This window comes from Balaenoptera musculus, chromosome 17 (assembly GCF_009873245.2).
Source record: "Balaenoptera musculus isolate JJ_BM4_2016_0621 chromosome 17, mBalMus1.pri.v3, whole genome shotgun sequence".
NCBI classification, from domain to species: domain Eukaryota; kingdom Metazoa; phylum Chordata; class Mammalia; order Artiodactyla; family Balaenopteridae; genus Balaenoptera; species Balaenoptera musculus.
Window position 1 is genome coordinate 45,380,061 of NC_045801.1, and position 26,950 is coordinate 45,407,010.

Below are 26,950 nucleotides of genomic sequence, written 5' to 3' on the forward strand. Positions count from 1 at the left end.
AAATATTAAAAGCAACAAGGGAAAAACAACAAATAACACACAAGGGAATCCCCATAAGGTTAACAGCTGATCTTTCAGCAGACAATCTGCAAGCCAGAAGGTAGTGGCAGGATATATTTAAAGTGATGAAAGGGAAAAACCTACAACCAAGATTACTCTATGCAGCAAGGATCTCATTCACATTCGACGGAGAAATTAAAACATTTACAGACAAGCAAAAGCAAAGAGAATTCAGCACCACCAAACCAGCTTTACAACAAATGCTAAAGGAACTTCTCTAGGCAGGAGACATAACAGAAGGAAAAGACCTACAATAACAACCCCCCAAAATTAAGAAAATGGTAATAGGAACATACATACTGGTAACTACTTTAAGTGTAAATGGATTAAATGCTCCAACCAAAAGACATAGACTTGCTGAATAGATACAAAAAAAAGACCCGTATATATGCTGTCTACAAGAGACCCACTTCAGACCTAGGGACACATGCATCCTGAAAGTGAGGGGATGGAAAAAGATATTCCATGCAAATGGAAATCAAAGGATATTTGGGGGGCTTCCCTGGTGGCGCAGTGGTTGAGAATCTGCCTGCCAATGCAGGGGACACGGGTTTGAGCCCTGGTCTGGGAAGATCCTACATGCCGCAGAGCAACTAGGCCCATGAGCCAAAATTACTGAGCCTGCGCGTCTGGAGCCTCTGCTCCGCAACAAGAGAGGCCACGATAGTGAGAGGCCCGTGCACCATGATGAAGAGTGGGCCTCACTTGCTGCAATTAGAGAAAGCCCTCGCACAGAAACAAAGACTCAACACAGCCATCAATAAATAAATAAATAAAATTAAAAAAAAAATAGAAATCTGGAGTAGCAATTCTCATATCAGACAAAATTGACTTTAAAACAAAGACTATTACAAGAGAAAAGAAGGACACTACATAATGATCAAGGGATCAATCCAAGAAGAAGATATAATAATTGTCAATATTTATGAACCCAACGTAGGAGCACCTCAATACATAAGGCAAATACTAACAGCCATAAAAGGGGAAGTCAACAGTAACACAATCATAGTAGGGGAATGTAACACCACAATTTCACCAATGGACAGATCATCCAAAATGAAAATACATAAGGAAACACAAGCTTTAAATGATACATTAAACAAGATGAACCTAATTGATATTTATAGGACATTCCATCCAAAAACAACAGAATACACTTTCCTCTCAAGTGCTTATGAAACATTCTCCAGGATACATCATATCTTGGGTCAGAAATCAAGCCTTGGTAAGTTTAAGAAAATTGAAATCATATCAAGTAGCTTTTCTGACCACAATGCTATGAGACTAGATATCAATTACAGGAAAAAATCTGCAAAAAATACAAACACATGGAGGATAAACAATACACTACTGAATAACCAAGAGATCACTGAAGAAATCAAAGAGGAAATCAAAACATATCTAGAAACAAAGCACAATGAAAACACAATGACCCAAAACTTAAGGGATGCAGCAAAAGCAGTTTTAAGAGGGAAGAGTATAGCAATACAATCCTACCTTAAGAAAGAAGAAACATCTCAAATAAACCACCTAACCATACACCTAAAGGAATTAGAGAAAGAAGAACAAAAAAAACCCAAAGTTACCAGAAGGAAAGATACCATAAAGATAAGATCAGAAATAAATAAAAAAGAAATGAAGGAACGATAGCAAAGATCAATAAAACTAAAAGCTGTTTCTTTGAGAAGATAAACAAAATTGATAAACCATTAGTCAGACTCATCAAGAAAAAATGGGAGAAGACTCAAATCAATAGAATTAGCAATGAAAAAGAAGTAAAAACTGACACTGCGAAATACCAAGGATCATGACAGATTACCACAAGCAACTATATGCCAATAAAATGGACAACCTTGAAGAAATGTACAAATTCTTAAAAAAGCAAAACCTTCTTAGACTGAACCAGGAAGAAATAGAAAATATGAACAGACCAATCACAAGCACTGAAATTGAAACTGTTATTAAAAATCTTCCAACAAACAAAGGCCCAGGACCAAATGGCTTCACAGGCGAATTCTATCAAACATTTAGAGAAGAGATAACACCTATCCTTCTAAAACTCTTCCAAAATATGGCAGATGGAGGAACACTCCCAAACACATTCTACAAGGCCACCATCACCCTGACACCAAAAGCAGACAAAGATGTCACAAAAAAAGAAAACTACCAACCAATAACACTGATGAATATATATGCAAAAATCCTCAACAAAATACTAGCAAACAGAATCCAACAGCACATTAAAAAGATCATACACCATGATCAAGTGGGGTTTATCCCAGGAATGCAAGGATTCTACAATATATGCAAGTCAATCAATGTGATACACCATATTAACAAATTGAAGGAGAAAAACCATATGATTATCTCAATAGATGCAGAGAAAGCATTCGACAAAATTCAACACCCATTTATAATAAAAATCATTCAGAAAGTAGGCATAGCAGGAGCTTACCTCAACATAATAAAGGCCATATATGACAAACCTACAGCCAACATCATCCTCAATGGTGAAAAATTGAAACCATTTCCACTAAGATCAGGAATAAGATAAGGTTGCCCACTCTCACCACTATTGTTCAACATAGTTTTGGAAGTTTTAGCCACAGCAATTAGAGAAGAAAAAGAAATAAAAAGAATCCAAATTGGAAAAGAAGAAGGAAAGCTGTCACTGTTTGTAGATGACATGATACTATCCATAGAGAATCCTAAAGATGTTACCAGAAAACTACTAGAGCTAATCAATGAATTTGGTAAAGTAGCAGGATACAAAATTAATGCACAGAAATCTCTTTCATCCCTACACACTAATGATGAAAAATCTGAAACTGAAATTAAGAATACACTCCCATTTACCATTGCAACAAAAAGAATAAAATACCTAGGAATAAACCTACCTAAGTAGACAAAGGACCTATATGCAGAAAATTATAAGACACTGAAGAAAGAAATTAAAGGTGATACAAATAGATGGAGAAATATACCATGTTCTTGGATTGGAAGCATCAACATTTTGAAAGTGACTATACTACCCAAAGCAAGTAACAGATTCAATGCAATCCCCATCAAACTACCACTAGCAATTTTTACACAACTGGAACAAAAAATTTCACAATTTGTATGGAAACAGAAAAGACCCCACAGAGCCAAAGCAATCTTGAGAAAGAAAAATGGAGCTGGAGGAATCAGGTGCCCTGACTTTAGACTATACTACAAAGTTACAGTAATCAAGACAGTATGGTACGGGCACAAAAACAGAAATATAAATCAATGGAACAGGATAGAAAGCCCAGAGATAAACCCACGCACACATGGTCACCTTATCTTTGATAAAGGAGGTAAGAATATCTAATGGGGAAAAGACAGCCTCTTCAATAAGTGGTGCTGGGAACACTGGACAGCTACATGTAAAAGAAAGAAATTAGAACACTCCCTAAAACCATACACAAAAATAAACTCAAAATGCATTAAAGACCTAACTGTAAGGCCAGACTCTATCAAACTCTTAGAGGAAAACATAGGCAGAACACTCTATGACATAAATCACAGCAAGATCCCTTTTGACCCACCTCCTAGAGGAATGGAAATAAAAACAAAAATAAACAAATGGGATCTAATGAAACTTAAAAGCTTTTGCACAGCAATGGAAAACATGAACAAGATGAGAATACAACCCTCAGAATGGGAGAAAATATTTGCAAATGAAGCAACTGACAAAGGATTAATCTCCAAAATTTACAAGCAGCTCATGTAGCTCAATATCAAAAAAACAAACAACCCAATCCAAAAATGGGCAGAAGACCTAAATAAATTTTTCTCCAAAGAAGATATACAGATTGCCAACAAACACATGAAAGAATGCTCAACATCATTAATCATTAGAGAAATGCAAATCAAAACTACAATGCGATATCTTCTCTCACTGGTTAGAATGGCCATCATCAATAAATGCTGGAGAGGGTGTGGAGAAAAGGGAACCCTCATACACTGTTGGTGGGAATGTACGTAGATAGAGCCACTATGGAGAACAGTATGGAGGTTCCTTAAAAAACTAAAAATAGAACTCCCATACGACCCAGCAATTCCACTACTGGGCATATACCTGAGAAAACCATAATTCAAAGAGTCATGTACCAAAATGTTCATTGCAGCTCTATTTACAATAGCTAGGACATGGAAGCAACCTAAGTGTCCATCGACAGATAAATGGATAAAGAAGATGTGGCACATATATACAATAGAATATTACTCAGCCATAAAAAGAAACGAAATTGAGTTATTTGTAGTGAGGTGGATGGACCTAGAGTCTGTCATACAGAGTGAAGTAAGTCAGAAAGAGAAAAACAAACACCGTATGCTAACACATATATATGGAATCTAGAAAAAAGAAAAAATGGTCTTGAAGAACCTAGGGACCAGAAGGTAATAAAGATGCAGACCTACTAGAGAATGGACTTGAGGACATGGGGAGTAGGAAGGGTAAGCTGGGACAAACTGAGAGAGTGGTAGTGTATATATATGGACATATATACAGTACCAAATGTAAAATAGATAGCTAGTGGGAAGCAGTCACATAGCACAGGGAGATCTGCTCAGTGCTTTGTGACCAGCTAGAAGGGTGGGATAGGGAAGGTGAGAGGGAGGGAGACACAAGAGGAAAGAGATATGGGGATATAAGTATATGCATAGCTGATTCACTTTGTTATAAAGCAGAAACTAACACACTATTATAAACCAATTATACTCCAATAAATACGTTTTAAAAAGAAAAAGGGAGAAGACTCAAAACAATAGAATTAGAAATGAAAAAGAAGTAACAACTGACACTTCAGAAATACAAAGCATCATGAGAGATTACTACAAGCAACTCTATGCCAATAAAATGGACAACCTGGAAGAAATGGACAAATTCTTAGAAAAGCACAACTTTCAGAGGCTTAACCAGGAAAAATTAAAAATATAAACAGATGAAACACAAGCACTGAAATTGGGACTGTGATTTAAAATCTTCCAACAAACAAAAAGCCAAGGACCAGATGGCTTCACAGGTGAATTCTATCAAACATTTAGGGAAGAGCTATCACCTGTCCTTCTCAAACTCTTCCAAAGTATAGCAGAGGGAGGAACACTCCCAAACTTATTCTATAAGGCCACCATCACCCTGTTACTAAAATCAGAAAAAGATGTCACAAAAAAAGAATACTACAGGCCAATATCAGTGGTGAACATAGATGCAAAAATCCTCAACAAAATAGTAGCAAACAAAATCCGACAGCTCATTAATAGGATCATACACCATGATCATGTGGGGTTTATCCCAGGAATGCAAGGATTCTTCAATAAATGCAAATCAATCAATGTGATACACCATATTAACAAATTGAAGGAGAACAACCATATGATCATCTCAATAGATGCAGAAAAAGCTTTGGACAAAATTCAACACCAATTTATGATTAAAAAAACCCTCCAGAATGTAGGTATAGAGGGAACTTACCTTAACATAATAAAGGCTATATATGACAAACCCACACCCAACATGGTTCTTAATGGTGAAAAACTAAAACCATTTCCACTAAGATCAGGAACAAAACAAGGTTGCCCACTCTCACCAGTGTTATTCAACATAGTTTTGGAAGTTTTAGCCAGAGCAATCAGAGAAGTAAAAGAAATAAAAAGAATCCAAATCGGAAAAGAAGAAATAAAGGTCACTGTTTGCAGATGACATGATACTACACATAGAGAATCCTAAAGATGCTACCAGAAAAATACTAGAGCTAATCAATGAATTTGGTAAAGTAGCAGGATACAAAATTAATGTACAGAAATCTCTTGCATTCCTATACACTAACAATGAAAGGTCAGAAAAGGAGATTAAGGAAACACTTCCATTTACCATTGCAAGAAAAATAGTAAAACACCTAGCAATAAACCTACTTAAGGAGACAAAAGACGTATGCAGAAAACTATAAGAAACTGATGAAAAAATTAAAGATGATACAAACAGATGGAAAGATATACCATGTTTTTGGGTTGGAAGAATCAACATTGTGAAAATGACTCTACTACCCAAAGCAATCTACAGGTTCAATTCCATCCCTATCAAACTACCAATGGCATTTTTCACAGAACTAGAATAAAAAATTTCACAATTTGTATGGAAACAGAAAAGACCCCAAATAGCCAAAGCAATCTTGAGAAAGAAAAACAGAGCTGGAGGAATCAGGCTCACAGACTGCAGACAATACTGTAAAGCTACAGTAATCAAGACAGTATGTTACTGGCCCAAAAACAGAAATATAGATCAATGGAACAGGATAGAAAGCCTAGAGATGAACTCACGCACATATGGTCCCCTTATCTTTGATAAATTAGGGAAGAATATCCAATGGAGAAAAGACAGCCTCTTCAATAAGTGGTGCTGGGAAAACTGGACAGCTATATATAAAAGAATGATATTAGAAGACTCCTTAACACCATATACAAAAATAAACTCAAAATGTATTAAAGACTTAAATGTAAGGCCAGACACCATCAAACTCTTAGAGGAAAACATAGGCAGAACACTCTATGACATAAATCACAGCAAGATCCTTTTTGACCCACCGCCTAGAGAAATGGAAATAAGAACAAAAATAAACACATGGGGCCTAATGAAACTTAAATTCTTTTGCACAACAAAGGAAACCATAAACAAGATGAAAAGAAAACCCTCAGAATGGGAGAAAATATCTGCAAATGAAGCAACTGACAAAGGATTAATCTCCAAAATTTACAAGCATCTGATGCAGCTCAATATTAAAAAAACAAACATCCCAATCCAAAATTGGGCAGAAGACCTAAACAGACATTTCTCCAAAGAAGATATACAGATTGCGAACAAACACATCAAAGGATGCTCAACATCACTAATCATTAGAGATATGCAAATCAAAACTACAATGAGGTATCACCTCACACCAGTCAGAATGGCCATCAACAAAAAATCTACAAACAATAAATGCTGGAGAGGGTGTGGGGAAAAGGGAACACTTTGCACTGTTGGTGGGCATGTAAATTGATACAGCTACTATGGAAAACAGTATGGAGTTTCCTTAAAAAACTAAAAATAGAACTACCATGCGACCCAGCATTCCCAGTACTGTGCATATACCCTGAGAAAACCGTAATTCAAAAAGAGTCATATACCACAGTGTTCATTGCAGCACTATTTACAATAGCCAGGACATGGAAGCAACCTAAGAGTCCATCGACTGATGAATGGATAAAGATGTGGCACATATATACAATGGAATATTACCCAGCCATAAAAAGAAACTAAATTGACTTATTTGTAGTGAGGTGGATGGACATAGAGTCTGTCATACAGAGTGAAGTAAGTCAGAAAGAGAAAAATAAATATGGCGTGCTAACACATATTTATGTAATCTAAAAAAATAAAACAAAAAATGTTCTGATGAACCTAGGGGCAGGACAGGAATAAAGACGCAGACATAGAGAATGGACTTGAGGACAGGGGGAGGGGGAAATGTAAGTTGGTATAAAGTGAGAGAGTGGCATGGACTTATATATACTACCAAATATAAAATAGATAGCTAGTGGCAAGCAGCCGCAAAGCACAGGTAGATCAGCTGGGTGCTTTGTGACCACCTAGAGGGGTGGGATATGCAAGGTCGGAGGTAGACGCAAGAGGGACTACATATGGGGATATATGTATATGTATAGGTGATTCAATTTGTTGTAAAGCAGAAACTAACACACCATTGTAAAGCAATTATACACCAATAAAGATGTTTAAAAAAAAAAAAAAGAAGGTGGTGGAAATGAACCTGAAAAATCACAATGCTAAGAGAGACGTTGACAGAGTGCCTCTTAGTCACAATGTGACTAAAGTGTTTTGGAACACAACATACTAAACATGTTAATGGAAGATTTGTTCACATTTGTGCAATTTTTTTTTCATTCAGAGCAATATGATGACTTCCATGTTATTATTTATGTAGTTTATATGTATTTACGTATTTTGATTATTCAATCCAATCTTCCTCTTCTGTAAAGATTGTTGGGAGGGGGTATTTTTTATTATCTTTCCTCTTTCCTACTCCCTTTCCCAGCTAATATCTCCTTTTGCTTTAGTTACTTCCAGATCTCTTCAGTGGTCCCCAAAACTCATGGATGTCTCCTGCTGGTCTCACAGTATCTTAAATTCACTATCTTCTAAAATAAACTTCCCTTTCCTTTTAGCTACCCTCCTGGATTTCCTGTTATTTATCCCAGTTTGAGCGTTTCAAATCTTCAAATCATCATTTGCATTGCCCTCTCTCTTCCCCCAACACCCAAACAGTGCTGGTTATGTTAATTACATACTGAAATCTCTTTTAAGTCCATCCTCTATCTCCATTTTCACAAGCTTTCAACCAAAGCAGAGGAAGATGGCACTGTCTGTTACCTCCTTTTCCCTGTATTAGCACCAACCCACCCTTCTTGGTTGTGTTCCTGCAGACTGCATCTGGCTCAGAACTCTCAAATCCCAACTTTAAGCAACCTTTCCTGTACACACATCTGTCTTCGATAGGGACTTGAGTTCCTCCTCTGTCCCTAACCAACTGCACAATCCTGAGAAAGTTACTTATCTATGTCCTCAACATTTTCATCAGTAAAATGAAGAGTATCCTATTACCTATTTGAAAATGGAAGTATAGTTACCAATTATCTATTTCAGTTATTCAGAAGAATGTCCTTTGAAAACTTGGAAGTGCTATACAAATATTAGCATTGTAATTTTCATTTACTGACCTAGTGTTCATTGGACAATGAAGGATAATGCAATGGAAATTTAAAATACATTTCTTCCCTTAGAAATCTAGTTAGGAGGAAAATATGCATGAATGAAACACTTTATAACCATGTAAGGTGATATGTGACTGAGTGAGGCATGTGGTATTCTCTCCATGTTACTATGATTTCCATCTTATAGCTGAAGACACTGAATTCCAGGCTGCACTTGACTGTATATTCTCCTCTATGGATCTGGCTGACTTCTTCGTCTACCTGAGATTGCCAAAGAGTGTGTCCCTTCAATTTACTTTACTTCTTTATTAAACCTTGAAGAAAGTATAGTATTTGGATTGGCAAAAAAGTAGATTGTTTTAGAAGGGAGAATATAAATAAAGGATCAGATCCAGGGACGATAAAATTAGATGTAGGGGCCATGAACTGATTCATCTGATTGGGAAAGAGAACTTGTGTAATGTGTAGTAAAAGGGAAATCAGTTTGAGAAAATACGGAAAGGTTTTAGGTGTCAAGATGAGTAGTGGGCACTTGATCCTCAGAAGGGAACCTTTATAATCTCTAATGCCTCAGAAGGCTTTTTAAAAAAAGGTGATTTAAGATTAATGTGCCATTACATCACAGAATAGAATAAAGCTGGGATGGCAACTACATCTCAGCTTCTGTGTCAACACCAACCATTTGTAGCAGCTGCTTGCAACAGCCTGTTTAGAAGATTCTCAAGTTACTTTGGTTCATAGGAGGAAGTGCCTTGATTAATTAATTCTGTCTGATGTAAGCATGGGAAACTGGGTATTTTCTATCCGTGGAGTAAGACCAAGACTGTCTCATAGCAGAAAAAATAAAAAATATGAAAGTCATACTAATTCATTTTGAATATGGTTAAGGACAGAATTAGAGTCACAGAAGTGAAAATGTAAAGGCAATAAAACCAAGAGTTATAGGTTTTATTAGTTAAATTGAGAGAGGAAACCAAGAACATGAGCAGTAAATGAAACCTGAGGATTTAAAGCTCAGGGAAGTGAGAACAGGAGGTTGCCCCTGAACAAGAGTGAGAGATGGGAGAACCTAGGATACTTTGGAGTGTCAGAAGAGGGGAGAGAAGGAAAATACCAGAAAAATATTCTGGTCAACTAGTCCTGGCTACTATAAAAGGGCCACTGGGTGCCAAAATTTCACAAGGACACAGCAAAGGTGACCATGCCCATCAGCTACTGTTCTGTGCAAAGTGAGCCTGATTTAGTGATGCAGAGGTGAGAATGCCCTTAAAAAGTTTCCAGATTAGCAGAAAAGTGAGACCCTTAAGAAATGATCATTAAATAAGTACAATAACAGTATTATACAAGCGTCCTTTGAAAGCACAATGTAGGAGAAAGTAAATTTGCTACAAGAAGTCAGAAGAGACCAGAGAAGCTAACATCTGAGCTGCATCCATGTTGATGTGGGTCATGCAATTAATTCATATATTTATATGATATTTATTTTATTCTATTCTATATGTTATACATTTATTTAGAATACTTTACATAAATTAATATAATAGATATTATAATATGTATTTATTATAATAAGTATTTATATAAACATTTCATATGTTCTTTATCCACTGTACTGTTAATAAATATTTTAGTTGTTTCTGCATTTGGGAGAATTATAAACAAAGCTACTATGAACAATCTTGTATATGTTTCCAGGTACAAATATTAAGAGATTCCTTTTTAATTGTCTTTAGAAAAACAAAAATCAATATGTCAGCTTTTCCTGTTTTTTTTTTTTAAGTTTATATAATGGAATTTGAATTTAATGTTTTCTTTCATCTTTTTATTTTTGCCCAATTATGTTTATAAGACTCATCTAGTTTTCATTGTTGTATATGTATATAGTATAATAAATATATCAAATAAAAATTCAAATGTACAAATATTCCATAGTTATATATACCTGATAATTTTTTTTTGAAATATGAGCTGTTTCCAGATTTGTGTAGTTACAAACAATACTGTGTGAATGTTCTTGTTTATGTAACTTGCTAGAATGTATAACTGGAAGTGGAATTGCTGGTCATAAGGTATGGTATCTTCAACTTTATATGATATTGCCAAACTGTTTTCCAAGATGGTTGTAACAGTTTACACTCCCACTAGCACTGCAAGAAACTTTTTGTTGCTGTACATCCTCACCAATACTTGGTATTGTCAGACTTTTAAAAATATCAATTATATATATATATATATATATAAATATATATAGTGTTTTATTATGAATTTAATATACATTTCCTCAATAATTATTATAAATAACAATAGTGAATTTAAGCATATTCTCATATGTTTATTGGTATATTTGAAAATGTCTCATTTTGTGAAATGCCTGTTCATGTCTCTTGCCCATTTTCCTAACAGGCCATCTGCCATTTTTACTCCTTGATATGCTGGGGAGTGCAATACTTTCTCCATTTTATTTGTTACACCTATCTCCGTTTACTCTGGCTTATCTTTTTATGCTTTATATGGTGCCTTTTGGTAAACAAAAGCTCTTGATAATAATCTAGTGAATTTTAATGATAATGTTTAATATATCTTATATATATTCTCCTATATTCTCTTCTAAATTTATAATTTGTCTACCACTCCTAGGACTTTGATCCAGCTGGTACTGATTTGGGGTATGGTATGAGATAAAGGTCTAATTTCATTCATTATGGATACATGATTGTCTCATCATTGTATATTAACAAGACTGTCTTTTACTCACTGCTCTGCAGTGCCACTTCTGTCACAAATAAAACACCAATACATGTGAGATTTTTTTCCTCACTTCTGTGCTCTCTACTCTGTCCTATTGATCTGTTCACTTATCTCTGAACCAGTACCACATTGCACTGATTATTAGGGCTTTATAATACATCTATACATACATAAGAAAACATGCTCTCCCGCTTGTTCATATATTTCAACAGTTGTGCCTATTCTTGACCATTTGAGTTTTTGTACAAAATTTAGAATGAGCTTGTCAATTGCCATTAAAATGTCTTATTGGAATTTTAATTGTGATTCAATTTATATCTATAAATAAATTCAAGGACTGACATCTTTTCAATATTGTACATTCTGATCAGTGGATCAGTGGACATTGTATTTTTTTTTTACAAAAAAATACCATTAATTTGTGTTTCAGGTATTCTTAATGCCTCATAATAAAGTTGTACACCTTCATCCTTTGTAGGTTTATACATCTTAAATTCACTTCTAAAAGACTAGGAGGATGAGAAGGAAGAAGAAGAAAAGAAGGAGGAAGGGGGAGGATAGAATAGGCGTGAGAAAAGAGAAAGAAGGAGGAAGAGAGAAAAAAGAGAGGAGGTTGGAGTAGGCAAGGAGGAGGTAGATGGAGGAGGAGAGAATGGGAGGAGGGAGGAAGAGAAGGTGGAGAGGAGAGGGAGGATGCAGATCAGGAGGAGAGAGGGCGGACAGAAGTAGGAGGCAGAGAGGGAGAAGAAGGGGAAGAAGATTTCATTCTCTGGCCTATATTCAAGTCAGAACACTTAGTTTTTTTTAAGCTAACTCACCATTGCAAATGCCATTGGATAGAGAATTGAGCAATGTGTTTTGTTCACACTGAAATGAAAACAAATATAAAGAAGAATAACATTATAAAAATTCAATTCTGTCCCTGAAAAAGAACATCATTCTTTTCTCCATAAATAACAAAGAAAACTAGTCTCCAATGATTATTTTTCCTAGCTTTTTTTCCAGAATGATAAATACAACAAACTAAAATAATAAAATAATTAGTTCTAAGTTTATGTTAGCTCAGTAGATAATTTAAATTATCAAGTCAGACTATCTTCTTTAGAACATTTTCTGCAAGATTAAGTTTGTTTTGATATTTGATCAGGAATTGAACATTTGTACATGTTTTTCATTGTAGCCTATCTAATCAGAAATTAACTTCATTAACACAGCACCCTCAAAGAGAGACCGCCAACCATATATTTCATATTATACAAAAGTTAGTTGTTCACTTAATATGATAAACTCTAGGTCCATCCATGTTGCTGCAAATGGCATTACTTTATTCTTTTTTATGGCTGAGTAATGTGAAGTAAGCCAGACAGAGATAAATATCATATGATATCGCTTATATGTGGACTCTAAAAAATAATGATACAAATGAACTTATTTACAAAACAGAAACAGACTCATAGACATAGAAAACAAGTGTATGGTTACCAATGGGGAAAGCGTGGAGGAAGAATAAATTAGGATTTGGGGATTAACATATACACACTACTATATATGAAGTATATAACCAACAAGGACCTACTGTGTAGCACAGGGAATTGTACTTAATATTTTTTAATAACCTGTAAGTGAAAAGAATATGAAAAAAAAAGATACATATGTTTGTATAACTGAATCACTTTGTTGTAACCTGAAACTAACACAATATTGTAAATCAACCATACTCCAAAAAAAATAAAAATTTTAAAAGTTAGCTGTTCATCTGAAGCTCCATGAAAATGTCCAAGAAAAAACATTCCTGATTTATGAAAATGCTGGAGAATGAAAATGACTCTATATCCTACAAATAAACTTCTTTGAAATTAAAAATAATTGATGCCTCTAAAATTATAACATGCTATGTACTTCTCAAAAATGTGTTATTGTTATTACTGTTAATGATGATAGCAATTGTTATTTCTTGAGTACTTACTATATACCAAGAACTTTACATTAATCATTTAATCCTCAGAATAATCCTATGAAGTTACTGAACTCATTTTTCATCTGAAAGTTGGAAAATTTCTGAATTTGGAAGACTTCTAAAGATTGAAATTGTTAAATAATTTGACCAAAGTCACAAAGCTAGTAAGAACTGAGTTAAAACCTGAGCTCATATCTTTCCACTCTGCACCTTATGCTTCAAACTTCTACATTATACTGCTTTTCCCATGAAATCAGATTTCATCTTAGAGGGTGACCACAAAACATCTATTTTCCCTTCTTAATCCCAGTGGTTCAACTTATATATTTTAAGTCTGATTCTGACAGTTATCAAATAATTTTCACCAGGTTATTTTACATTTCTAAGTCTCAACTTTCCTTTTTTGTAACATTCAGGTAAAGTCAGTTACATCATGGGGCTGATGACAATTAAGTTAGATAGCCCATTTAAAGGGACTTGCCCTTGAGAGACAGTCAACAAATGTGCTTCCTTTCCCTCCTCTTAAAATATCTTGTCTGAAATCTCTCCTGCAGAAGAATTTTAAATCAGATACTCCACCCTCGAGAAGGTGGAGAATGACTCCACACTCCTTAATACAGGCTGCACATAATGACTTGCTTTCAAGGACTACAGCATGGAAAGGGGAAAAAAGAGTAACTTTACAGTGAAGAAACCTAACAAATACTATCTCATTCAGGTGATCAAGGTCAACATCAACAGTGATAAATCATGTTTATATTATGTACCCTTGAAACAATGTGATGAAAATGGCACTTCACCTCTATAGTTTTCCTCCTGAAAACCCATATCTCCAGTCCTACCATGAGAAAACTAAGAGATAATTCCACCAGAGGGGCATTCTACAAAATACCTGACCAGTACTACTCAAAACTGTCAAGGCCATCAAAAAAGGGAAAGTCTAAGAAACTATCACAGTGAAGAGAACCTAAGGAGACAGGACAACTAAATGTAATGTAATATCCTGGTTGGAATTCTGGAGCAGTAAAAGGACATTAAGTAAAACTAAGTAAATCTGAATAAAGCATGGACTTTAATTAATGATAATGTACCCATATTGGTTGATCGATTATAATAAATATGTCACACTAATACAAGAAGTTAATAATAGAGGAAACTGTGTGTGGTGTGGGATATATAGGAACTCTCTATACTAACTTCTCAATTTTCCTCTGTAAATCTAAAACTGTTCCAAAAAATCAAGTCTACTTTAAAAAAAAAACCTTGTCTGAGCAAAAGAAAATTTTAGGTAAACAGCAGATTGAAACTTCTCTTGCAAAGTGAGACCACAAAATGGTGATAATATTATAGTGAATATCTGTAGCCTATATAATAATGAGCATGAATCCATCAAACACTAGCAGCCTGAGATCCTTCTAAGCTTCTCCATTCAGGGAGATATTTAATAGTGATATACAGGAGGTATAGCAGTATAATGATATAGAAGTATATAGTTACATAACCTAACAGGGGATCCTTTTTCAGTCTATATTTTGAATAGGATGTAAATCTTCCTGCTCTGGAATGTTTTAAATGCCCTTCCATCACTACTATCTGTTGAAAATGCAGCTGTCAGAGAAGAGAAGATCAAGTCCCTGGCAGAGCACTCCAGTTCAAGGCATAACTATAGACTGCTATGTTCAGCCTGATAAAGGGAGGCAAAGCTGCAGCAGAGATTAATTGATGCAGACTTGTTACTCCAAAACTGAACTTACAATAAGTGCATAGTCCTTAAAATAAGTAGATATCCTAGGCAGACAGTGTGTGACAAGGACAATATGAGATGCCCAAAAGAGCATCCATGCTCAAGACTATCCTTTTAAGCATTCTGAATGAAGGTTTACCCCAGGTTCCTCTGAGAGGAGGAATTCCAGAGTGCCATCTGAATCCTTGGTGTGTCCTTTAAAATTCATAATATACAAATATACATACAATATTTGCTTTATTATCATTAGAGTAGAACTCAGTTTCAACAAATTCTTTCTCACCATCATAAAGTTCTGAGTTAAAGAATCCTTTTGGGTGCCATTACGTACCAATAATCTAGATTCAGTAAACTCTATTTGATTTTTAGACTCAATTTTCTGAAGTCCCAAGTAGGTAAAATCATATATGTAGAACCTTCTCACAGACGACTGTGTTAATGAGATTTGTTTCTAAGGTATACTACAAGGTAAACACATGCTAATTTGCAATTTCTGAAAACAAGTTGGAGCAACCTTAATCTTGCAGGAAAATATTCTAAGGAAAACACTATCAACTATCGATAAATAATTTGTTATAAGAATCCTCATGTCAGGTACTCTACTAGAAATGATAAAGCCTACAAACTAGTATATTATTTCAATAAGTAAATTTAAATTTTGGTAAAATAAGACCACAACTTCTTGTGGGTTAATTAGGTTATTTGACACTCTAGACAGATTTTCCCACAATACTGTTACGCATGGTGGTTATGAGCTTCACGTCAGCCACAAGAACCTACCTCTCTCATAATACAGTTTAACACTCTGTAAGATATAGAATGGCTTTGTGATTAAAAATAGACCTAATATACAACTTGAACAATTAGGAATATATCTCCCCCTTTGGCGTAAGAGCAAGTTCTTCTCACCCCAAAATCACAGGTGGTAGTTCCTAATATTACAATGAAAGTGACATCCTAAAGATCAAGTGAGGGGTAAAGAAGGTCTGGAGATATATAGACAGGGCCAGCTTCATGGGCTTGAGCCCTGTGCAGTCACACAGGACCCCATGCTTAGAAGGGTCTCTCATTTGGCTTAATGCTCTGTTGTCACCATTTTGAAATTCCTAACAATTCTTGAACGAGGAACTTCACATTTTCATTTTGAACAGTGCCCAGCAAATTTCATATCTGATCTTGTATTTAGGACCTCTGTTGTGTGGATCACTATGAGGCCCAGAGGCAGACGCATGAAGCTGCAGAGACAGGAATGTGGAATTAGCTCCTGAGACACCAGAAGTGGAAGGGCCAAGGTCTCCTATGCATCTGACTGACTGGGAGATAGTATATTCTCAAGGATACAAGAGAAAAAAGAGATCTTTGTTATCTAAAATAGTCAAGAAATGCTTCATTGAGAGGGCATTATTTGCACTCAATCAAACTAATAATACTAGCTAAAATTTTATAGTATTGAGTAAGCCAGGTGCTATTCTAATTTCTTTGTGCATATTAACTCATTTAATCATCTCTAGTACTGATTAGGAAACTGAAACAGAAAAGATTAAATAACTTGGTTAGGGTCCCACCGTTCCTAAGTGGCTCACCCAGGCAGCTTAGCTCCAAAGTCCATGCTTTTAACATTGCAGAGAGCATAAGGATTCAAATGACTACAGATAGCTCATTCACATGAACTCAACCTGATGCACATTTGATTTGCTATCTGTGTTAATTGAGATAATTTATGGAGATAAAGAATGATGGCATTTAAAAATAACGTTATAATGATGGCAACAGTTTATACTTCTCTGAGTCATTTACCATATTCTCTTTTAGAGGTAGATCTAACTCTTCTTTCTCTTGGTAAAAAGATCCTTTGATTTAAGTGATTTGTCTTATTTATTCTTCTCAGGGTTATAGCACTTAGTACACATGTCCATTAGATATATGCTGAATTAATGAGTAAGTGAACAACTGAACAAATGAATGAACAAAAGCAATTACCTAAAAGCTAACTACAAGGGCCAAATAAAAAGTATAATACAGGGGGCTTCCCTGGTGGCGCAGTGGTGGAGAATTTGCCTGCCAATGCAGGGGACACGGGTTCGAGCCCTGGTCTGGGAAGATCCCACATGCCGCGGAGCAACTGGGCCCGTGAGCCACAATTACTGAGCCTGTGCGTCTGGAGCCTGTGCTCCACAACAAGAGAGGTCGTGATAACGAGAGGCCCGCGCACCGTGATGAAGAGTGGCCCCCACTTGCCACAACTAGAGAAAGCCCTCGCACAGAAACGAAGACCCAACACAGCCATAAATTAATTAATTAATTAATTAATTAATTAAACTAAAAAAAAAGTATAATACAATATAAGGTTTTGTGAGGGAAGAGGTCTCTAAACACTTTTATAACATATTATATTTACATGATAACGTTTTTGGGGCATCATGATATAAGGTTATCTGTAGCATGATATTGTAATCATGAAAGAGTTGACCCTACCTTGCTGATTTCATCAAGTGGCTGGTTGCTGGCATTTTCTTTTTGGATTATGTTCATTAGATCAGCATGAAACTTCTTTACATTCAGAAAAACAAGTGGGTTGTTTATTGAGATAATTTTCACCTGCTGCAGGGTTTCCTTTTACAAGAAAAAAAAAGGAATAGATTCAGAGTTCTGAATGAAATAAATCCTACAATGAATCGAAATCCTACAAGTCCAAATGCCACTCATTTATGGAAGCAATCTCCTGGCTGATGTTTTCATTAAAATTTCTTTGGAGAATTTAATATGCTATCATACTTCTCGAGGAAAATATGTACTTCCTCTTTATTAAGAAACATTAGTAACCATGAGATAAGTCTGCGGCTTTTCAGAAAAATGGCCCTTATCCCTACAAATTGGGTTTTGGGGAGGCAACAGCCTAGACTATCCAAAGAGTATCATGAAGACTTATCCTCCTAAAAGTACCTTTCCCACTCAGTCTAGAAATTTAAAATTCCTTTACCTAGCCATCAGTATTATAAAAAATGAAAATATGTCCTAAAGGGTCACTATCAGTCATTTACCTCATAATGACATAGTCTTCCTTAGGCTGGAGTATAACCTTACAAGTGACTGATAGTTCCAATTGAGAGAAAGAAACCAAGAGGTATTATCAGGAAGGTAATTTCACTTTGGGCAGGCCTAGATTACATTGGATTTAGGATGTAGGCAAGACATGAGGAAATGGGGAAGGAAAAATTTCAATACAAAAGGTGTCTGCTTTGGCCATTTGCCCAGGTCTTCCTGGCAATACCGTCTTCTCCATGACCTTTGGGGCTGGGGTCTGTCTTAGAAACTGAGAGGATTGTAAGTTCTATGAAATGATAACTCCTTACCAACTAAATAAAGCAATATTCCTTCAGACTTTAGTACTCACATAGAGGAGGAGACACATACAGGCAGAGATAGAAAGATAAAAGAATATACCGATATGTGAATTTGGACAATTAGTTTAACCTCTCTTAGCTTCCTTGTTTTTTAAAGTAGGTAATTTTTTTAAACAAGTTCATCCTTTAATAAGTCTGAATTCATTTTTACCACATGGTATTGTACATGGTCAGCTGTTGAAACAGATTTCTTTTAAACAGATCTTAGTTTTAAAAAAGTCATAGATACTGTGAGTTCTGTATAAACTGGTGGATAGTAAGTTAGTTCCTTTGTTTTGACTTGTAAGCTGCAATTTCACCGCAGAATAAAGAATGTAGGCCAAAGAAAGCATAATCGATCACTCATATAGAACAGTATTATTTCTATAATTTGAAGCTTTCTGAATGGACGGGTTCAAGCCTGATATAACTGTAAAAAGATTATTTAATGAAAAGACTATATGGAAATCATACAAAATGTTATTAACTTTAATCAATAGCTTAAATAGCACTATGTTACTAATTGCTATTCAAACCCAAAAACCTGTTTTTGAATCCCCATGAAGGCGGCAGGGGTACACAACCATGCCACCTTGTACTTAGGGGAGTGTCAATATATATTTCAACAGAAACTTTGGCTTTAGGAAAGAGTCACAAACTTTAAAATAATGGCTTTAATTGTCATTTTAAGTATACCACAGGGGAAAGTGTGCTTTAATTAAATATATATACCAGTGATGCTGGTAAGGTTGAAAGTTACTCCTAACTTTGATAGCTATAAAAACTAGTTTGTACATGACAAGACAATGAGAGAAAAAAAAGAAATTCCTTTGAAACAAACAAACAAACAAAAAAGTTCACAGTTTTTTGTATCCAACAGTGTGCATTTTATGACAATAATGTACAGATTGAGCACACTAGGTCTCTATATCCTAAAGAAAATGAGCATTTACATTATTCATGGGCTGTACTGAATTTTTAAAAAAGATCAACTATACACTCACCCCTTACACAGAATAAACTGTCCTGGGCTGTATAGCTTTAGCATCATCACTAAAGTTGTTGGCAAAAGGAACAGAGAACAAAACAAAACAAAACATTTTTTCCTTGGGAGTGGAGAATCTTTCATTTGCTGTTATAACCAGAAAATACCATTCATTAAGTCAAAAATGGAAGGGGGGAGGCCCATAAACACTATTTGAGCAAGGCGACCAATATACATTACAGTTTTAAAAATGAAGGATATATAGTATATGTTACAAGTCTCAAGTAGGCAGTGTCAAAATGACATCTATTTCTTTGCTTGCTTTGTGATCATACCCCTTGAAGGTGTTATGGGTCTCATGGTATTTGGTTTCTTTTTCTCTGCAGGCTTTAAAATCTGAAAAGAACACATTAGTGTTTCATCCACACTCATCATGGCACCTGCATTGTCAAACCCTCCACAACAATTGGGTGCAGAAAACAGAGTGACCAATTGTCTCTTTGCAAAAAATTTATATCCATCTTCAACCACCTGATAGGCTCTACATATAAGATCCAAATCATACTTATGTAGAAATTTTGCAACCACTTCACCAAATGTGAAGGACACATCTCTGTCATTTTCAACCCAGCTTAAGACATCTTTATCAGGGTCAGACCACAAAAGATCACAAAGAAGACCTTGATCTGGTACACCAATTGGTCGAATAATTCACTGAATCTGCTCCGTAGACTGAAGATCCTGGTAATAAACCTCCATGACAGCAGAATATTTTCTTATCCATGATGGCTGCTATCGGTAAACAGTTAAAGCAGTCTGTGAAAGTTTTCCATAGTTTAATGTTGTATCTTCTTTTACATTCATCATAAAATCCATAAATTCTATTGATGCTGGCACATTCGTGATTTCCTCTGAGAAGAAAAACATTCTCGGAATATTTGGTTTTGTAAGGCAATAAGAGGCATATAGTCTCTAACGACTGCTATCCCCTGTCCACATAGTCCCCAAGAAACAGGTAATTGCTTTCTGGAAGGAAAACACCGTACTCAAAAAGTCGAAGCAAATCATAGTATTGCCCATGGATATCACCACATATTTTGAGTGGTGCTTCAAGTTTTAGTAGGATAGGCTGACAGTGGAAGATCTCTCCGAACTTTAAGCAAAGTCCTCTGATTTCGTTCTCCTGTAGCTGTACAATCTTACCAGGCTTGGACTCTCTCACTTCCAGCAGCCATTGGATGATGCTGTTGATGTTCAGTTTATATCTTCCATTACGTTCCCACCGCCTACCCTCCCGCAGCGGCAACAACTACGGCTCGCGCCTTGGGATTCACGCCTCCTTTCCCACACCACCAGCACAGACATGGTGGTGGCTGTGGTGGCAGGGGCTCCCTGTTTCCTCCTTCTCTCCCCACTGGAACCACGAGAGCTAACGTAGGCAAAATTTTAAGCTAGATAATGTCAAAAAGTTTCTATAGCTACACAACTGTTTAAACTCTAGAAAGTGAGAAGATTTGCTGCAAATAAACAATTCAAGAAAACAAAAACGCTTAAGTTACCAAATTAACTTTTAATCAAGAGGAAATCTCTTATAAGCCAAAAATAAAACAATTATTTGGCCTGTCATGTTTAGTTATGACAAAGACCCACATCTTAAATTGACTCACTAATCACACCACATGTTTGTGCCAATATGCTTTAAGATAATATACTTTTTAAAGATAGGTATTTATTAAGGAACAGAGACTCAAATGGGGCAAAAAAAGAAATTCTCAATAGAGTTGAATTCACTGAGTGGGGAGGGGTCTTCCAAATTGAGAATGAGTGTTTCATGTGAAGAAGGGGTGGGAGCGTGCATAAACAGAAGGGAGGAGTGACAGATCACCACTACTCTTGAAGTTAGCTAAAAATTCCCCCTAAGAGTTCATATTCAAATCTTTCTCTATCTTAGTGTTTTCCCTCTTAGTTTTGATACAAAACATTAAATAACTAGTGAGGTGTAATCTAATAAAATTAAGATTTCCATGTGACACTGTTATTATTCAGGTAGGTGGCTAGACTGGAACAAATCAAGTTTTAAAGACATGGAGAAATTTTAGCACTTTCATCTTCCTACAAATATCCTCATTCACTTCCTCACATATTTAGCTTGAGAAGAAGGTATGACTTAGGTAGAATTTATTAACCAGTGTTCTTTAAACTGAAAAATACCAAACTTGAATTCTGTTTCAAAGCTAAGAATGTCAAGGCTATGGTACATGGCTGTACGTGTCGGGTGGATACACTGAGGACTTTAGAGGCCTGAGTCAGTCTGGGACTTTGCATGAGCATTACATTCCCATGGAAAATTTAAAGGAAGAAAAGAAAGGGATAGGAAAGAAAGGTAGCATTGGTGGAAAACTTGAGCCTGGGACACCTTCAAAGAAGTCTTTGAACTCCAATAGCTTTCTATGAAGCAAATCCTTCCATACTTGTTAAAAAGCACAAGCCATTTCCCTAGGTGTCACAGAAGGACTCCTGCTGCTACTTTCTACTTCCACTCTACTCAGAAATACCCTGACACTGATCCTTCTTATAGGAGGCCAGTTGTCTCTGTTCTGAGGGCAATCATGAGGTACTAAAACAAGTAAAAATGAAAAATAAAGAAAAAAAATGTTAGTGAAACATTACAAAGCAGGTTCAAAGTGAGGCCATTTTTTTTAATTGACAAAAATTCAAGTTGACATTTTCTTTCTTCACTTTAAACTTGTTTGGGTCATCCTTCAGAACAAGAAGCTAGAACTCAAACATAATTGGCCTGCCTAAACATGGATTGAGTGAGACAATTTATATGTTGTTTCCTTAAAAAGGTGTCCACTGTGCAAGAAACAAATCCTAGTGGCATCAATTACCCTCTGCTAATAAAACAGAGGGTCACTGATTGTGTTAACAAATACCATGACCCCACTTTGCTTTATTCCCTTCCCTATTTCCTATCTTCCTCCATCATTTTATTTGGAATAGACTATTAATTTAGTTTGACTGTTTTATGTCAACTTAATAATGGAAAAGAGGTTTCCAAATACCTGAACTAGTCTGGACCATGATTATTCTGTGAACTGTACATCTATGAACCACGCTATCCTCTTATCTGCATGCTGATACAAGATTTCTGTTGTTGTTCTATTGATTTGTTGCATGTTGATTGCTATATTTATGGTGGTTACACATGCCACTGAAAGTTCAAACTAATCAAAAATAGAATTATCATTTTTAAAGTAGTAATTTATCTGCTTCTTATGATACCTTGAAACTATCTGACTTTTACAAAAATTACTAATTGCACGAAGGAAAAGGAAACTAAACTTACATCATCCATTTCTGTCTTCACTTTAAATTCCATTTCTTTCATATTTTTTATACTCAGAGTCTTTGCTCTAGAATTAAGGCAGATATAAAATACAATGTCATTTCCAAATTACTACATTAACCATGAAGAAATCAAAAGGATAAGCCATTTTGTTTTAACAATTAGAACGTATCTAGAATGGTTTAGATGCTATATCCCATTTGTTCATAAGACACTGGTAAATGTGTATCTTTCTGGGATCCTCAGAAACAGAGACATCTAAATAGAGATTTTAAAATGTAATTTATCTCATCTGGGCTCCCAGTTACCATATCTTCAAGCTAAAGAGGTGGATTGATAAAGAAGAGCAATAAGGGAGAAGGCTAGAAAGTATACGGTATTTAAGAAAATCTTGTTTCAAGGTAAAGGAAATAAAGAGGGAATCAATGGCAAGATTGGACCACATAACAATGAATCTATATATAGAGACTTCATAAAGATAGAATCTATAGAGGTAAAACTTAAATTTTTAAGAATATATTATTTCACAAAGAATTTCAAGGGAAGGATGAGAAGTGAGTAGAAGCATTATCGGATGATGAACATTGGGAAACAGAAAAAGAATTGATCAAAATATGGAATGGTTTACAGATGTGCAGTAGAAAACAAAAAGAATGTGTTCTTTAATAAATTATCTAGAAAAAAGTAGCTAGATTAATAAAGCTTCTGAAAAATTAAATTTGTTGAGGTTATTTAACTTTTCAAATGATTACATTGTTATATGGTTTGTGTCTCATTAGATACTATATCCATTCACTTAAAAAAATAGCTCTGTGGTGCACTGTAGAGCTGTGGGGTTAATTTATTTACTTTAATAGATTTTATATATTCTATTTTATAGTTCTGACAAAATATTTCTCCTCATTAAGACCAGTGTTATTTTATATCACATGTAGATAAAAACTTCTCTTTTTGTCTCTAAATATAAATAAAACATGAGAGTGTAATACTATCTATTCCACAGAAATAAAAGTAACTGGCAACAGTATATTTGCTGCTGTGTCAGAATAAACAACATTTAAATAAGATCTTACCTTGGGAAACGACCAATCACAATAGCTATGGTACACACAACACCAAACAGCAGCCCCACATTGGCAGCAAAGCATATTGTAAATATATATGTACTGACCCATATGCCCTGAAAGAGAAACAGGAAACAAGATATGGGTCCTTTGTATTCTCATCTTTCTCGTGATTGCTAAATTCCTCACAATCTTCTTCTCTACCATTCCTGTGATGAAATCTCTCAGCAAGAATACATTACTCAAGGAGTGGGAAACAGAAGCCCAGGAACACAGAAACAAATCCAGGCCCCAGCGGACTCCCAGTGACAGAGGTTAAGGGAAAGGCAAAGGGAAAAGGTGCATTCTTTTTATATAGATGCTGCCAATCCTTAGTTCAATCCCCAACAAACTTTCTATTTAAGATCTGTAAATAGTTGGCTGATGTGCTTGGTTCAAAAGCATTCCATAATTTCCTACTGTTTTCTCATTTGGTGTAATAATATTACAAACAAGTGTTTGTAGATTTTTGGTCATTCTCAGCAATATTCTGTTTTCTGGGATTGCTATAAAAAGAACTTATACTTATTATTCTTATAATAAGGTAGCTTATTACTATTGATACATAGGACTCTCAAAGCCTATTTTTAAAATGACTGACTCTAACAGCACGACCAAAGCCACTTTTAGACCAACCACTATAAAAAATAGTTATACTTTTACTTGCAAGCGTTCACTTGTGAAATTGTGAAAGCTAAAAACTCAAGGCCACCTTAGTTCTTGGGAATATTTCAAAAGATTGCAAGAAAATTCTATTTTTCCTTTAATTGGGATTCCAACAATATTGCAGTTTTGTCTACCACCTGAAATTACAATTTGAAACAGGATACTGTATTATATTGGCAATTCTAAGTTTATTTCTGGCAAACATAACTTTAAAAGGAAAATAATTTGTGAAATCCAGAAAGCTATATTTTCTAAACACAAAATTCTGCATTTAGCAAATAGTAGACCAACAAAATTTTCAAACTCTCTCTTTTCTCGCAAATTATCTGCATTACTTTATGCAAGTAATTCTAAGTTGATTTCTTTCTGTCCCAATAGCTGTATTACCATTTTAAAACATTTTTAACAACATAATTCAATTCCATATGCTAATGAAAAATAAATTTCTCTATAATCTGAAAACAGCACAGATTCTTGGAGGGGTGTAGTTTTTTTTTTATCCAGACAAGTTTGAAACAAATGTTTCTAAAAGGTATTTTTTAACTTGAAATTTTTTACTTCTCCTTTGTCTGTATTATTTATCTACACTGAGCTTGAGTGGTTCTTAATGTTGAGCTATTTTCAAAAGCTAAGCCCTTGGAAGCAAATGGACAGATTTTTATCTGTAAAATTCCTTTTTGCTATAGAAGAAACAAACATTTGGGAATAAATGAGAAACTATATTTTAAGTGTTCTCATGTTAAGATCCATCACCTACAAATGTAGTGCTGTTAGTACTTATTATTACACCATCCTGTCATCTAATAGGTTAGACACTGAGATGTTTTTCCTCTATTCAGGTGAATGGAGAGTTATTTGAATCTTCTATTTGTACACAGTGTGTTTTTTCCTTCCCAACTTATTACACCAGACTTGATTGTGTACAAAATAAGGCTGCAAATTTTTGATCGTTACTTCAACTTGCCATGATTGCTCTGTTTCTCACTCTTCCCCTAATGTTTACTGAACCTGCCTGGGTGTGGCAGAATAAGACTTCACCAAAAGCTTTATAAGTCCTGTTCCTCCTGGCCAACCTCCATGATTCAATATAGCATGGGGAACTGAGGATCCTGGTCCCTGCCATTTAAAAAAACACAGAGCCTGGAGGCCATGATTCATCAGAGGGACCAAAAATGTTGGTACCATCTGGTTCTATTTTTAAAGTGAATTTACTCTCCCACAATGTCATCTATTGTAAGCTGGGCTTATAATGCTTAGTTATTTTCCAGGCCTACATTTATAACTGAAAAAAATATCAAATAGAAATTAGTAACATAGACAAGTAAATAGTCCCACTGGTTAGAATAAGGCCCAACACTATTCTGTAACAATTCCTATTAAAGATCCAAATCCTAGATGTCATAGCTATAAGGAATTGGGTTCTTGAAACACTTTTTTTTTTTTTGTGAAACCCTATTTTTTTGCATTATGCATTCTTACTTGATCTCCTCCCTATTTGGCACTCAGAGCCCCTAAACATAATATAACTCCAAAGTTGGCCTCAAGTAGGGAACACATAAACTCTTCCTTTTATAGAAAATGTATCAGTGTAAAACACAGTTCAGCAGCTACTCAATCACTTCACCTCTCTGCTCCATCTGTTATGCTGTTTTGGTGATTGATCCATATTATTAAATTTCTGTAGGTTTTAATTCTATCTCTACTGTTCAGTTACTCAAACTCTGTTCTAAGTCCATCAGTAAGGCTTCCATTTTGGATCCCTATTTCCTCATTATCTCAAAGAGGGTTTTGATCTACAACTCAAAGTAGAATTATTATTAAACTGTAAAAAATTTTAAAAAATAAAAATGTCTAATTTTTCTTTATTTTTTTAACATCTTTATTGGAGTATAATTGCTTTACAATGGTGTGTTAGTTTCTGCTTTATAACAAAGTGAATCAGCTATACATATACATATATCCCCATATCTCCTCCCTCTTGCCTCTCCCTCCCACCCTCCCTATCCCACCCCTCTAGGTGGTCACAAAGCACCGAGCTGATCTCCCTGTGCTATGCAGCTGCTTCCCACTAGCTACCTGTTTTACATTTGGTAGTGTATATATGTCCATGGCACTCTCTCACTTCGTCCCAGCTTACCCTTCCCCCTCCCCGTGTCCTAAAGCCC

The 26,950-nt window shown here is 35.3% G+C and overlaps 1 protein-coding gene and 1 pseudogene across 1 annotated transcript in view; both read right to left on the reverse strand.

The window, feature by feature from the left end:
• Positions 1-26,950, reverse strand: part of SLC26A7 (solute carrier family 26 member 7) — a 205,299-nt gene that overhangs the window by 24,404 nt on the left and 153,945 nt on the right. The window contains exons 11-14 of the mRNA XM_036830403.1: positions 24,090-24,196; positions 23,017-23,083; positions 17,775-17,912; positions 12,417-12,465 (exon numbers count right to left, since the gene is read on the reverse strand). Coding sequence (XP_036686298.1) covers positions 12,417-12,465; positions 17,775-17,912; positions 23,017-23,083; positions 24,090-24,196 — 361 coding nt within the window. The remainder of the gene's footprint in view (positions 1-12,416; positions 12,466-17,774; positions 17,913-23,016; positions 23,084-24,089; positions 24,197-26,950) is intronic.
• Positions 19,042-22,751, reverse strand: LOC118883762 (annotated as a pseudogene).